This window comes from Malurus melanocephalus, unplaced genomic scaffold, assembly GCF_030028575.1.
Source record: "Malurus melanocephalus ecotype Western Australia unplaced genomic scaffold, MMel_1.1 scaffold_248, whole genome shotgun sequence".
Classification (NCBI taxonomy): domain Eukaryota; kingdom Metazoa; phylum Chordata; class Aves; order Passeriformes; family Maluridae; genus Malurus; species Malurus melanocephalus.
Window position 1 is genome coordinate 14,906 of NW_026623480.1, and position 16,180 is coordinate 31,085.

General features: G+C 37.5%; 1 protein-coding gene across 1 annotated transcript in view; it reads left to right on the plus strand.

The window, feature by feature from the left end:
* Nucleotides 1-16,180, plus strand: part of LOC130578966 (autophagy protein 5-like) — a gene marked incomplete at its 5' end in the record, with an annotated part of 44,163 nt that overhangs the window by 11,557 nt on the left and 16,426 nt on the right. Inside the window, one exon of the mRNA XM_057375421.1 lies at nt 3,966-4,083. Within this exon, the coding sequence (XP_057231404.1) occupies nt 3,966-4,083 (118 nt within the window). The remainder of the gene's footprint in view (nt 1-3,965; nt 4,084-16,180) is intronic.

Sequence of the window (16,180 nt, forward strand, 5' to 3'; positions counted from 1 at the left end):
ACAGTAAACCTGAATAGGTAACTTTAGTCTGTTTTTTTTTTCCTCACTGTGGTGTAGTTTGTTTTCACTGTCACTTTTCTGTCATTGGTAGGGTTTAAACTTTCTTCTAGAAAGAGTAAAGTCTTCGTTTGTTCTGCAAAGTATGGGATTCGTGTACTATTGCTATGTACTGATAGAGAAGAATGAGAATTGCAGTTGCTGTTAAGTCTAACTTTCTRGAAAATATGTTAATTCAGAGATGAAGATTTGTTTTCATATAAATTTGATAAGTTGATACTAAATTGTGGATATGATCAGTGTAAAATGCACTGCAGTTTTTAGGCTGAGTGATTGTCTTCATATGCTCATATGCTGGAAGGCATTTGCTCTGTAGAGGTTGGCAGTTACTGATTGGCTGTCACCTGTTGTATCTTGCAAATGCATCCAGAATCTTGAATATCTCACAGCTACGTGGAGGCTGCACTTTAAAATAAACTCATTTTACAAGTGCTACATTCTGTTGAAGCTGTGATCATTTTAGTAGGTAAAATGATAGGTATTGTATGAATATTTGCTTTAGATCKCATGTAGATTATCAGTTATTCAGTGATATCTATGGATTAGATTACAGGTAGTACTTTTTTGCATGATTGATTAAGCAAATATTGTACAAAACACAATGTTATGTAAGCAGTTAATTAATGGTGGATGTTCTTCCATGTGTTCTTGTAGTAAATACAACCACAGAATAGTTTGAGTTGGAAGGGATCTTTCAGAGGTCATTTAGTCCAACCCACCTGCCATACTCAGGGACATATTGCACTAAACCAGGATGCTCACAACCCCATCTAGCCTGGCCAGGATGTTTGYAGAGATGAGAGTACTAGAGCAGAAAATTGTAGTCACGTTGGTCTTACATAGTAATGTACTTGAAAAGTACACTTGAAAAAGGGTGATGGCAAGATTTTTCTAAAACTATTTATGCTCCCRTATGACTAAGATACTTTGAAAAATTATCCTATAAATATTGGGGAATGTAGGATGGGTCTTTTCAGTTTTTAATGCATAAAGCATCTGCTGCACGTGAGGGAAGAAGTAAATTGGGGTAATACTCTGCCTGTAGGATAAGATTTGTGAACCACAGTCTTTGTATAAACAACATGCAGTTACTTTTATCATTTTAACATTGACAAAGACCAGTGATTTTTATTTACTTTACCACATCTGTGTTGCTTAACACTTACAAAGCAAAATAGAATTCATTTTCCTTAATGTTTCATGATAGCAGCTAAGGGTATTGTTTGCAGCAGTCAGCAACTGTGTGGGATACCTGAGAAAATACAACTTTGTCTTTTCCCTCTTGGCATCAAATTATTATAACTAGGACACAAATGATCATAATTTATTAATAAATAATGAGAAATTTGCAGTATGCTGTTGGGAAATTGTTATCTTAAAAGTCTGTTGATMATAACCTTTGCCTGCATACTTCTGTTTATTTCCTATTCTGCTACTTCAGACGGTAAGCACGTGGGAGCTATGACTGGATTTACTGTGCATACCTGATTATTTTTAAAACTAAACTTATAATTTTTTTTATTATAACAATGCTTTAGGGAGGATTGTCTTTTTCCCCCTTTTTAAAATTTTTTCGCATACACATTTCTTCAACATAACATCCCAGAGTTCACTTCTCARGTGTGGATCTGTCTGAGGTAGATGGAACCTCCTGGCTGTGTGTCTCCCATAATTTTTCTGATGTTCAGATATTTCATTAGCACTGCTCATAGCCACATATTGCTACCCTGAAGACATAGAGAATTGATTACAGCAGCTAGTAAGCKCCTTCTGATCAGTCTTTATAAGAAAAACTGGGAAAATACTTTTTTCCATATTTGAAGACTATTAGCAAGAAGTAACAAATAGCTGTCAACAGTTCTGCACTGTAATGCCCTGGACTTAATTCTGAGTTATTATACCACTCTTAGAAAAAGACTCCCTGCCTGCCTGTTACAGCTGCATTGTCATCCTTAATCTGCTTGTTGCTTTTCATGTATGTAGAGCTGACAAAGATCCCACTGTAACTTGCTTTGAAAAATAATTTTTAACTTTTTTTTTTGGGGGGGTGTGCTTTGTTTGGAGGGGTTTTGGTAGAGATTGGTTTGTTTGTTTGAGTGATTTTTTTTTCTCCCCATAAGCCTCCACTGGAAGATAAAACACCTCTTGAGTTGTTTTGTTTCTATTTTTAATTACCATGGTAGGATGGGAAACCCTTTTCAAGAGGTAGGAAACTAAATTTGAAAGGGCCAGTGGCTTATATTGCTTGTTCCAATTAATATGTGATGCAAGTATAATTTGCTGGAGCCCAGTCACCCATAATGAAGGGCTCATCAGCTGCTTTTGGGAGTTAGCTGCTTGCAGAAAATTGTCAGCAACAATTTGGAGCTAGATTAAAATGTTTGGGTTGGTTAAATATGAGATTTCTAACTTCCCTGGCTCGGGTGTCGAGTTTGGGTGGAGATGTCAGGGAATCGGGAAAAAAACCTTTGCCTGTCCTTACAATATTAGGTTCTTGCTGCCCCTGGAGCTGCTCTTGAAGATACCCAGCGAGTTACCTTAACATAACCATGGTTCTTAAATAAGTGCTGAAGATCTGATAGAAATAAATATGGTCAGGGACAATAAGGGCAACAAGAGAAGCTTCTGTAGGAATATCAGGGATAAAAGGAAGACTKAAAAAATGGTGGGCCCTCTCCAGAAGCAAATGTGAGACCCAAAACATGGAGGTGTTCGGTGTCTTCTTTGCCTTAGTCTTGACCAGTAWGTTCTACAGCCAGACTGCCTAAGTTCCAAAGTGGAGAAGGCAGGGACTGGGAGAATGAAGAAGTTCCCACTCTAGAACATCAGGTCTGAGAACTCCTAAGGAACCTGAAGGTGCAAAAGTCTATGCACCTAAGGGACTGGAGGAGAGACATCCCCACAAATACGGATGAAGTGGCTAAGCCASCATCCATCGTATTTGAGAAGCTGTGGCAGTCCAGTGAAGTACCTACTGRAATGTAGCCCCATTTTTAAAAAGGGAAATAAGGAATGCCCAGGGATCTACAGGTAGTCTAACCTCAGACCCCAGCAAAGGTCACAGAGCAAATCCTCCTGGAATCTGCTAATGCCTATGGGGAATAAGGAGTTTGGCTTGATCAGCCTGGAGAAGAGAATASTCTGAAGAGACCTTCCAGTACCTAAGGTGGCCTACAAGAGAGCTGGAGAGGGACTTTTTGCAAGGGCTTGTGGTGATAGGACAAAGGGGAGTGAGTGGCTTTAAACTGAAGGATGCATAGTTACAATCATTCTGAATTCCTTTGCATCTGCAAAGCATCAGAAGTGGGGCGTATATGTTCTTTACATACGACTAATTCCTTAAGTAGACAGGAGATTCTAGGTTGTCTGTCAAAGCAAAACACTTCTTTTTCTAAGTTGTAGTGTTCCTTGCAGCTGAAATAATTTGAAATTTTTGACATCAAATCTGCTGGAAAAGATCATCTGTTGAGCTGTAAGAGTACAGTATTGCTTTGACTTAGCAAAATGAATATGGGTATGTTGAACTCCTAAGTTTGTGCTCACAGCTTGTTTTTTTTTAATTAAGGATATATTAAAATGTGGGTTTTTAAGCAGATTGTATACCCATAATAGAAGGTTTGGGGCTTTTWAAAAAAATAGCACTCTTATATTTATGACACTGTCTGTAAATTATCTTTACAGTTTATCTGGGTTTTTTTTCTTGCAATTTTTTATAAACAAAAACTTGCCTGCATTTCATGATATGAATGAAATGCAAGGGTGGGGGGGGGCAAATGTGGAAATCCCAGATGTTTCTTCTGCTGCAGTCTTTAGTTCTGTCCTACTGTCTACCTGTCTCAAATGCTGATGTTACATATTTGCATGGTCATTAAATTGTTGGCTTTGATTTTTTTTTTTTATTAAAATAGGCAACAACAGAGAGACCTTTTATACAGAAGCTATTTCGACCAATTGCTTCAGGAGGACAGTTGCATACTTTGGGAGACCTGCTAAAAGATGTGTGTCCTAGTGCTATCACCCCTGAAGGTACTGCAGAAATTACTTTTGCCCAATAAGTTGATTCTTTTTCTGTTGATTTACTGGCGGTTTTGGTGGTTTGTTTTTGTTTTTTTTTTKTTTTTTTTTTTTTAATATGGGTATTTTGGAGGTAGAACTAATTGTCTGTACCAGAGTTTCAGTTTTCATTCCTCCCTKGATCTTTAGTGTGCCCTGCATCACTGTTTCAAGGGGGAAAGATTGAGTCCTTAGCCAGTCTTGGAAAAATCTCTACAAGTTTTATTCTAAAACTAATCTCTAGAAGTTTTATTCTAAAATTCCTGTACTCCTTTTCCATTATGTTGACTGTAATAAATACATTCACGTTATTTTCTGCACTTTAAAAAAAGAGTCCTAAAGCATCAGCAGAAGTTTTAAGTTACCTTTAATTCCATGTTGCAAAAACTTTTTTATATGTAAAACTCCAAAACTGACAGAAATTGAGGTTGTTTTCAGGATGCTTTTTTCCCTTTGTGTAGTTGAACCTTTTAAAATTGTTACAAGAAAGAGATTTTTACAAGTATATATATTAYGAGAGTTTTTGTATGGCTGCTAAGTAGTATTGTATAAGCCTATTATTTCATACAATAGCATTTGTTGATGTGCACTTATTTAGAAAATAGGCATTTTTGGATGTAATTTTAGTCTCAAAGCTTGCAAGTATTAGAACTGAGATATATGTTTTAGGGGAGATAAATGTAACAGTTATGTGCTCTGCAAATTAAGATCAAAATTATTTAATGTGAAAGGTTTGTCAGCATTTTCTTGCTGTTGTCTTACCAGTACCTGTAAATGAGGAACTTTTGAGAAATGTGTGATATTCTAGAGAAGATTTTGGCACAGAATTTACTGGTCTAGTATCAGCATCTTTTGACAGAGAAGCACTAAATTTGAAATCAGTATAAAATCTGTAAGATTTTGTTGTACTCAGAAGTTATGTGATTCAAAATTAAGCAGTTGTCATGGATTTCTCCAAGTATCATTATCTTAGAAATTCACTGAAATATCGAAGTATTTTTTCTCTTGTTTAATACTTGTTAACACATGGGAACAATTTCCAAAAATAAGAAAAGGTAAGAAAAATATGGAATTTTGCTAACCATGTGTCCATTTTTCATAAAGCTATTGTAAATTTTGGAGTATTATTTCAAGTAATGTTTTCCATTAACTATCCAAARGATAAAGGGAGTTACTAATAGACACATGAATGCTAGCACAAGTGAGTTTAACCATCTTTAAGTACTTAACCATCAATATCCTACAGACCCTACTGAAAAGATAGAGGGAGTTTAAAAAAAAGCAATGAGAAGGATGGATGCATTTTTTACTTGGAAGGTAGTCAAGTACAAATTAAATGAAAGAAACTCAAAAGCATTTATGCAYAAATTATTCTAGGATTATGGTGATAATTTTTCCATCCATTTGCCAAAGCTGCAGATGGTGAATGTGCTACTTACTGCCCTTATTAAAAGTGTGAATGTAATACAATTCTATCTGAATACTAGTGATAATGCTTCCCATCAGCATGCCTTCTTTTCAGATGTCCACAGAAGCACCAACCTTTAATAGCAGAAAAGTAATTGCTTGCTTCATTTTTGTTAAAAGCTAAAAACCCCTATATTTACTCAACTTGGACCAAAAAAAAAWGAAGTAGGTACCATTCTGACACTTAGTAGGAGGGATGTGAAATTTGGTGGGTTTTTTGTGTGTTGGAATATGCTTACCTGTCCCTATATACATCTGCTTAAATTTGGCCCAGTTTTTACTGAGCAATTTGCAAACTTARGAGTTTTATAAATCTGATCCTGCACATGAGCACGACCTATCCAGAACTCRGCACATTTTCTCCTGTAATGCAGCTTTGTATTCTAGCATTGTTCAGCTGTTCCTCTTGTCTTTTCTCCTCCCCTGGTGGTATGTAAGAGAAGGAAAACTGTGTGAGCTAAATGCAAAAAATAATGTGGGCTCCTGAGGTGGTGTGGGGGTAGGCTGATGCATAGAGCCAGTGGAGGGGAAGGCAGACTGACTGAACAAGTAATTTGGAAGAAAATGACAGATCTGGGAATCATTAAATGTGATGGGGARAGCAACTATAAACAATGTGGTGAAATGAAAGAGATTGGGGCAAAAGCCAAAACCTGACATAATAAATGCGAACACCTGGACAGAGTAAGTGGGGTAGGAGATGATAAAAGGATGAGYGAGAAAAAGAAGCATATTGCTTGTGGAACAGGAACTGAGTTTGTGCAAGGCATCTGTAAAGGAATGGGGTGTAGATATCCTGCTGGCCAACTGATTCAGAGAAGGGATTTGCAGAAGAAAGTTGAATCAGAAGTTGAAAAGAAGGGCAGCTTGTGCTGGCAGAATGACAAGCTGCAGGTGAAGAGGTGTTCAGGTGGAGGTGGGGATGGTCAGATTAAGGACTGAGGAAAACCTGTTCAGGGTTTGCTGTACCCCAGACAGGAATACAAAGTAGAAAATTAGTTGTGGCAACATGAAGAGAAAAAAGGAAGAAGCAGAATTAGAACAAAACAGTGGAGTGGTAGGGAAGGGTTCAGACATAAAGGAGACTGACCTGAAAAATTGATGCCCATGATAGCAGTGGTTCTTACTGCTAAGAAACGTGCACAGGGAAGGACAGTGCTGGTTTAGGTTTGACTGCTAGAGGTCATCATACTCTGTTCACCGATTATTCAACTTAGCCAATAAGTGAATTTGATTATTCTCTTGCTTGACTAAATCCATTCATTCATTATTCAAAGGTAATGTGCACCATAATAAGTGTTCATGCTCTAATATAGCTTTGATCTATTAGAAAACCAACTAACTCACCAGACTGCTTAGTGCCACTTTTGAGTTTTGCCTGCAGAAATGTTAGCAGCCTTGATGAGGAGAAGCTTCTCCCTTTTCCATCAAGTAGACTAAACTTCTGAGACTGCAGAACCGCAGCACATCTGTGCTACTGAAGTCTCCATGAAACCTATTCAATAAAATAATTTTCTCTCTGATGCTGTATYACTGAGAATTTAACAAGCTTCCTCTGTCAACAGATATTCCATCAGCTCAAAACACAGAGGAGATATGAGCATAGGAGAGATTAATTTGCAAGCATGTTTAGGAAACCTGGGACACATAAAGGTTTTACTTTTAAAACATTTGAAGTTGAATACTTGAGGTTTAGAAGGTGTCAGAGCTGTAGACTGCCTTACAATTGTAATTTCCTTACACACTTATCATTCAGTTTATAATCACCCTCTACTTCTCATCTCTCTTTGTCTTCTGTGAGATTATTGTCCTCCTGCACGGGCTGGGCATGTTTTAGTGTCAGGTGTGTGTAGTGAAAAATCACAGTCCTGATTCTTGAAAGGATAAATCAGGAATTAATGTGCATCAGGAAGTATTATGATTTAGACAGCTGAATACTGCCTTTGGGAACTCAATTTAGTTCCCTTTTCCCTGGAGAATTCATTCATATGCTATTGCAGCCAAGCTGAATGTTACAAAACCACCCATTTTATAGAGAGAAGCATCAGAAGGGTGCAGTGATCAGCATGGGTCTTCTGCTGAACAGGTTGCTTGCTTGTTCTTGAAATCAGTGAGAGCTCTGGCACTCTGAGTGTGCAAACCCCAAGCACTCTCTAAAGTAAAGTTTATGCCTTATTATTATTCTTCTGTCCCACCCTCTAAAAAGTGAATACTTCTGGCTATAATACCTATTTGGCTTCAATTTGTCTTCTATAAAATGATTATARTACAGTCTCTTTCTAAAGGAAACTCTTGCTAAAATGGTTTCTGAAGGAAAAACAGACTGTAGTCAGACATTAAGAATTGTTCTGTTTRGACTTTATTTAGTATCTTCTGATTTTTTTTTACTTCTAAATTTGTATGTTTTGTCTTAATCTACACTTGCTTGTGGTTGAGGCATTAATATAATATTGTAACAAAACAATACATTAGGAAAGGTTTATTCGAAAATTATGAAAAATATTTTTGGGATTTTCAGACTGTTGAGCTATCCAAGTTTACATTTACTTAATTTTTCTGAACAAAGGCAAAAAAAAGTGATATCATCAAAGATATGCTTTGATGGTATAATAGATACTGGAGAAGGTATAATAGATACTGGAGAAGCAGGTGTTTTTTTTATCTTTCTACTCTTTTCTTGAAAGTCATTTAGATACTTTTCCAAGCTGTTTTTAACTTCCCTCTTTAGTGAATCAATTCATTGGTGACATTAACTGCATATTCAGTTCAACACAATCAATACGAGCTTCTTTCTTTTTCTCCATCTGTTGACTTTTTTTTTCCCCTTTTCCTCTATGGTTTTCTCTTTTCCAATGACTTTTCATTCAACTGGAAGCTTCACGGTAATTGTGGTGGTTACTTGTCTGTGGTGACATCCATAACTGAGCTTTGTGCCGTGGGAACACAGAGAATGTATGGTTTTCAGACTCAGCATTTGTAGCCATGTATGTGAGCTGTTCCCGCTGCCAGATTCTTAGGGACCACCACAAGAAGAGGGAGGGAAGGAGTTCAAGAACCACCCACAGTGTCTATATGCCTTTGCTTTATGAAACATGGATATAATTAAGTCTTCCTTTTAACTGTGCTGAGAAAAATATTTCAATGAAAAAGTGTATTCATATATATATATATGTGGATTGAATATATGCATTGATTATCAACTGTTGAAAACATGGTGTAAAGAGCCTTGTCAGAAGAACAGGTTGAACAGTTATATTAAAAGATTGATAATGAAAAAGGTCTTTGTAAAATGCTATGTCAATATTTTGGACTGTTACAGAGTGTGGTAACTGTTTAGAATACTGTGTTTTATTTAAATTAGCTTAAGAAACTATTTATTCAATGCTTTTATTGTTTGTTGAAGTGCTGTAAAAAATGAAAACTTAAATTGTTATTATCCCAACCCGTACTTTTCTGTCTCTCCTCAAACTGGTCTCTTATTCAATTTTGTATTTGTGTATATGTATAATGTGTATATGTGTGTGTACATATATATATATATATATATATATATATATATATATATATAATTTTTCTGCTTAATGAATTCTTTACAGGGCTTACCTTTCTGGGTTGCTAAATTGTTTCTCAGGCTGTTAATCAGAGAAAAACTGAGGGGAAAAAAGGCTTTTTGTCATGGGTGTTGTTATACCAAAGCAGAGAGTGGCTTCTGTTTAAGAGTCCATCCTTCAACTGTTGTGATTGCAGGGAGTGTTGGTTTTTTCTTCTCTTATCCTTAATCACTGCAGTGGAGTTGGAGCAGAGTTCACAGTAGCTGGGAATGCATTTGTTAAAATGTGTATCAAGCATCTTATATATTAGTAGTAATGGTGAGGAAGTGTAAAGAAAAGCAATGCTTGGAGTTAAAACAAGCACTAAGTAGCCAGTGAGGTTCTTAAAAATATTGGCACTTACATTAATAATCCCGACTTTAAGGCAACAAGGAGAATGGACGCCTTTATTAGTAGCAAACACAAAATCATTGAATGGTTTGGGTTGGAAGGTTAAAGTTCATTGAGTTCCAACCCCCCTGCCATGGGCAGGGACACGTTCCACCAGACCGGGTTGTGCGAGGTACCATCCAACCTGGCCTTGAACACTGCCAGGGATGGGGCAGCCACAGCTTCTCTGTGCAGCCTGTTCCGCTATCTCGCCACCTGCTGAGTAAGGAATTTATTCTAATATCAAATTTTAATYTACCCTCTTTCAGTTTAAAGCCATTTCCCRTTTTCCTRTCACTTCATGGYTTGTAAGAAGTCCCYCTCCAGYTCTCTTGTAGGYYTGCTTTAGKTACCAGAAACATCTTTAAGAGATGTTCAACCTTCAAGGAAGATGCATTTATCTCACCTTGTACTACTCCTATTGCAGTATTGTACAATGCTTTCTTTCTTCCAGAAGGCTAAGTTAGAACTGAACTAATATAATCCTCTCTAATTTTGTGTCTAAAAGAGTATTTAGACAGCAAATSTGTTAAATCAGCTGTTTTCTCATTAGCTGAATAGTTTTTCATTTTACATGGTTCCTATTAAGCTGCTTCACAGGCAGTGGTTGTGATTATGTGGCAACAAGAAACAGTAAGACCAGGCCATCACCTTCCATTGAATATTAAGGCATTTAATTTGTTTCAGTTTTTTCTTTGTTCTGATTGTCCTGTGTTGACACAAAGTTTGAGAAGTAGTGAAGTTCTTCTTGTCATGTTTAATWAGTATTAAAGTCAGTATTTTCAAACAAATCAAATAATCACTTCCTCTGTATTGTAGCCTGCTGTAATCTTTCTTGAAGGCACGTTATATTTTTGTTTGTAGCAGTTCATAAATTAAAGAAAGTCACCTCGGTCCAAAAGYTTACTATGAGTAAACTTATATTGTGTATTAGTATGTTTTTTTTTTTTTTACTGTATTTCCTTAATTATTGTTTAATTCAGTTTGCCTAAGGTCTGAATACAGTTGAAATCAAATTTGGGAGTTCTGTGGTTGTATAGATTTACTTAGCTTGCTATTTATGGGCTACTATTCCTGACCTTCTAGAGTTATTGGAAATCCTTACTGGAAGACGGGCAGTTTAATTTCAGTTTTTTGAACACAGTAAACTGTGTTTAGTTCTCAGTAGTGATCATTCTCTGTTGGAGGAGTGTGCGCGTTTTTTATGTTTGCTTCTCCTGAGTTGTTGATACTTAAATCTGAGGCAAACTGGTCAGTTAGGTTTTGGGCCGTGTTTTATTATATTTGATTCTGATCAGGAAAGAGTGGTACTTATTTTTCAGTTCTCTTTCCAACTTGTGTTGACCCATTTTTATTTTCGGTAATATAAGTGTCTCTTTCCTGCTCATGTGCCTTCAACATCTATTCTAGTAATAGATAGTTCTTGCTGTCCTTTATTACTCTTTTAGTATCTGCTTTTGCATCCTCTAAAACTAACTCTTCTACTTCTTTGACTAAGCTCACTGTAATTTATATAACTGATTTTGTAGGTTTTCAGATCTTGGCTGATTTCCTAACAGGAATAGATCTAGTTCTCTGGGGCAGATGGGACAACATTCCCTAAGAGAAAAAAAAAGAAAGAAAAAAAAGCATAACCTCAAACAGGCAGTAGTTAGTCAATAGTTAATTCTGTGTTCGTTTTTTTTCTTTTTGCTTTTCATCTTTTTGCCCTGTGGTGTTCTGTTATCTGGATTTCTACTTCAGTTTCCTAGTGTTTTCCAACAAATTTTTGTACCCCTGGATATGAAAATTGAAAATATTTTGACACCTGTGGACAGTGCCCCTCTATCAGCATTCTTCCATTTCCCAGTTTCTCTTGCTTTGCATTTGTCATCCAAGATGACCAATGGACTGGTTAATTACTCAGGAAAGGTCAAAATTGTCCTTTGTCCCCCTTCTCATTCACATTTTGCACTCTTGAAATTGTACCAAGATCCTTTCCAGCCAACAGTCCAAAATTCTRTAGCTTTGCTTCTCATAGCCTGTGCATCATGTACTTTTGAATCTAAGCTCGTGACAGATGGCTTTTTTATTTTAATATGAAACACCCATTCATGAGGACTCCAGGGTTAGAATCAGATTATTCTGATTATTCATGCTGCAGCCTGTAAACTCATTGTCTGATCTTTTTTCCTATGYTTGTGGATGCCACTTGCACAGACAAAAGTTAATTTTTTAATTGGACAGTTCTTGTGTGGTAAAGTGCATTTGTCTGCAGTAATTCCAGTACCAGAAAATTAGGCAGTCATTTAAATAACTTCAGAGTTATTACTATTTGTGGGAAGATTTAGTGGATTATGCAGGAACAGGCTAAGATGAAGCTTGATATTGCTTGTGGTCACTTTGACTGKGTTGTTACAGTTTCTGTGCAGATAAGGAAGACAAGATGTTAAGACTATGTTGTTGCCTGCAACTACAGCATAAACTCACATACCTGATATAGTAGAACATGTTACTTACGAGTATTCTTCTCAAAACTGACAAGTAACAAAATTATCTATCCCTGAAGGAGATAATACCATGGCTACTCTCCCCTACTGTCTAAATTTCTCTGTTTTACTGWGATTAGGTGGATTAGGCCACCTGCTTACAGCAACACCGTTGTTTATGGCAGATAATAAAAATAAGTGTTATTTATCTGTTGCTTCAAGGAACTCATGCTGCGCTTCCCCATGGTTTTCTGTATCTGATGATAGTTCCTGTTGCCAATTAAGGGGCCTTTGTTTCCAGAAGTAATATCAGTTCTGAATGTCAGCATTTATCAAATTGAAAGAAAAAAGAAGTGGAAAATTCACAACTATTGAAAAAAAATTTTGTTCAGTACACCTATATGAAGTTCCTGTAAATGAACTTCCTAATATTGTAAACAGTTCATTTAGAAATAGTGAATCATCTTATTAGGAGAAAGGGAGGAACACAGTATGATCTTACATAACTGCAAAGCAGCAACTGCAAGAGGAAATAGTCTTGAGTTCCAACAGAATGCTTTGAAGAGGCAAAGGGTTAAAATGATGGAAAACAGAGTTCTGGGGAGGGAAAGACTTTTCCTCTTCCATACCAGAAATTTAAGACATTAGGCATAATGCAAAGATAAAAACTGTGTAATGCAGAAGAAAGCAGTTTTCTTCCACTSCTATCATGTCTAAACAATTCTGGATACAATTTTAATTTGCCAGTGTTGTTGAAGTCTTCATAAAACTTGTTTTGATTTTTGTCTCATGCTTCCTTGAAGACTCAAATGGTAAACATTTGGGCATAATGACGCAAACAGTAGGCTATCAATCAATCCCAGTTTTCACAGCATTGTTGTTCATTCAGAAAAGCTGTGTGAACTGACCTCTTTCTACAGCAGTGTCATTAGTTCTTTCAGAAATAAAACAAGGATCAAAAAGAGTTCCAGGATTTTTTTCTTAAGACTTGCCGTACTGARTGATTTTGTAAAATTAGGGATCAACTGTTTTCAATTAACTCTCAGCTTTTTTTAATGTATAATGTATGAGAGACTACATATTAATTGTTTTTGTTCTCCCTCAGTTTTCTAAGCATYGACTTCCAGTAAATTAGTTAAACAGAAAATTGAATTTAGATTAGATTTGCCATGTAGGCTCCTAATTTTGATACAAATGAGAAATTGTGCAACAGAAGGAGGTAAATTTATGCAGTGTGAATGTCTTTGGATAGACATGAAATATGACTGGGCTTGCTGTGCCTGAGGTCAGAATTAGCTTGACTTGGGGTTTACTGTGGGAATTGGAGCTGCACAGCACCATCCCAGTCTTTGCTGCTCCTGTGGTTGAGCAAACTTAGGAAGTGTTTGCTCCCCATGTCTAACTAGTAAGTCTGATTGCATGTGCTCTCTGCAGGCTGGGCTCTGCTTTTCCGTGCTATGAAGGTACAGTGTTGAAATACTTTCCCAGGCCGCCTAAATTTAGAAATACTACAAGCCCTGAGCAATTTTAGGCAGTTTATTAGCCACGCTTTATCCCACATGAGTATGAGAGCACTGTGAAGGGTTAGAGGTCTTGTAGAGTGTGGGTGTACYAAAAGATAATTAAAAATGACACAAATTCTAGTCCACTGTCTCCTCTGCTGTGAGAGTTATCTTGCAGGCCTCAGCTGACCTTCAGACCATTGCTTAAGCTGTTCCACCCTCCTTGTGTCCTTGACTCAGTGGTGCTTTCCATGTTGGAGGAGGTCATCGTGAACTTCTCCTTTCTGGTGTGAGTCATTATTTGTGCCTATTATCTTTTCCTAACTAGGCCATCTGCTTGGATTATCCTTCTGCATCTGACTTTCATCTGTCTTACAACTTCCTGATTTTTGGGTTTTTTACACCCGCAAATACCTACCTGTCCCTTTTTTTTTAAAAGTTGAAGTGGAACCTTTTTTTTCTGTGTTAAAATTTCATACCTTTGGATTTAGTAGTCCTTTTTGATCAAAAGGGGTGGAAGTCCAGAGGTTGTCTTGAGATKATAGAATTAATAGTCATGACTACAGAATTAATTCATATAGAATTAATTTGTCATGACCATGTGGAAAGGTGCARATAATCTGAGAATAATGTGGCAGCTGTGCTTCTTGTTAGCAATTTTCATTTCTAAACAAACCCTGCAAAATCAGAGAGGGCTTCTGTTGTGTGCAGAATGTTCTGGCTCACTTGCTTTCAGAAGAAAACATAGTGGGTATGTGGGTCTGCTTGTGATCTTTCTACATACAGTTTCTCAGGAAAYAGTGAACATAGCTTGGTTTCAAGGCTTTCTCCAACTTTGCCTCAATTGACTCTACAAGGATTATCATTTGGTATCTTATGAGTCCTTTCCTCCTCTCCTGTTGACAAATGGGATGAAATTTAATATGTCCAAATGCCAGATTTTGCAGTTGGGACAGAGTAGTGCAGAGCACAGATGGAAAATGGGAGAGGAGTGACTGGASAGCAGCCCTGCAGAGAAGGGTCTGGGGGTGCTGGCCAGCAGCAGACTCAGTATGAGGCAGCTGGGTATCCTGCAGCTTAGAGAGCGAACCACATCGTGGGGTGCATCAAACCCAGCACAGCCAGGTGGTCAGAAGAGGGGATTATCCTGCTGAACTCAGCACTGGTGCAGCCTCACCTCAAGTGCTGTGTGCAGTTCTGGGCCCCACAATGGAAGGGGTGTTGAGGTGCACAGGTGCCTCCAGAGGAGAGCAGTAAAGCTGGTGATGGGGCTAGAAGGCATGTCCTGTGAGGAGCAGCTTCCTGAGGAGGGGAAGTGGAGAGGGAGGTGCTCAGTTCTTCCCCTCGTATCTGGTGATAGGGCAYGTGGGGATAGCTCAAAGCTGCACCGGAGAGGTTTAGACAGGACCATAGGAAGCATTTGTTTACCATGGATGTAGTCAAACACTGGAACAATTTTCTAGAGAGGTGGTCGATGCTTCAAGCCTGTCAGTGTTTAAGAGGCATTTGTCCAATGCCCTTAATACCATGCTCTAACTTTTGGTCAGCCCTAGATTTCTCAGGCCGTTGGATGAGGTGATCATTGTAGGTCCCTTCCAACTGAAATAGTCCTTTCTCATCTAGTCTTTCCTCTTGCAACCAGTAACTTTTCTAACATCACAAGAGTAATGTTATGGTTTTTTGTGACTTAGATGTGGTTTCTGGGCATGCACAGGCACACACATTCAGAAGGGTAGACTATAGGAAGAGGAACAGCAAATAGGGAAATAATCCTGTTTCTCAGACAAGCCTTTGGAAATTTGTTCAGCTTCAGCTAAATTTGTTCTGCCGGCCACCCAATAAGTTTTATTAGTATCAGACTCCAGACTATTCTCTTTGAATTAGTCAAAARGCCAATGACTTTATTCAGGCACAACAAATATTTTTAAGTCTATCATTARCAGTAGTAGCATGAAAGGAGAAAGTAAAGTCTTCCACAGAGCAAAAYAACTTTTTCAAAATTGAGCTTTTTCTGTTTGAAAATCACAAGCCAGCATTTGTAAAATTCTCTCCAGAAGAGAAGTTGAGTTTTTCCATCCTAGAATAGGCTGCTCTTCTTGGGAACGTTATGACCAATTTCCTTACTSAATGCTATAGATCTGGAAATCTAGGCAGTTAAGAAAAAAATTGTGRAAAATTGCTGACAGCAAACCTGACTGATTTCTAGTCATCTTTTATGTACGTGAGCTTTAGAAGAACTGTTGGGATTAAAGCATCTTGACAAAGTGTTTTGGTTGTGTTGAATTTTCAGTTTTAAAATGAGTATTTTTTGTGTTTTAGGAGACCTCAGGTTCCTTGTGCAGTGTACATGTTGCAGTGTGTTCCCACAGAATTTATCACTTAGATAAAAGATGAGTGAAGAGAGACAAAAAGGAAGGAGAAATTAAGAGGCACAGAAGGGTGATGTGGCTTGTACCTGGTCACACTGAGGTCAGTAGCAGAGTTAAGAAYTGGATTTTTTTGAGTTGTGATCTAAGTCAGTCTGTCTTCCTCCAAAGAGGCCACAGAGACCACTCAATATGACTGMGACATAAAAAACGTCACAGAAAGAAACCCAAACCAAACCTTCCTTCTAGTTTCTCGTATGTCCTTGCTCACTGAAACAAGCATGTCA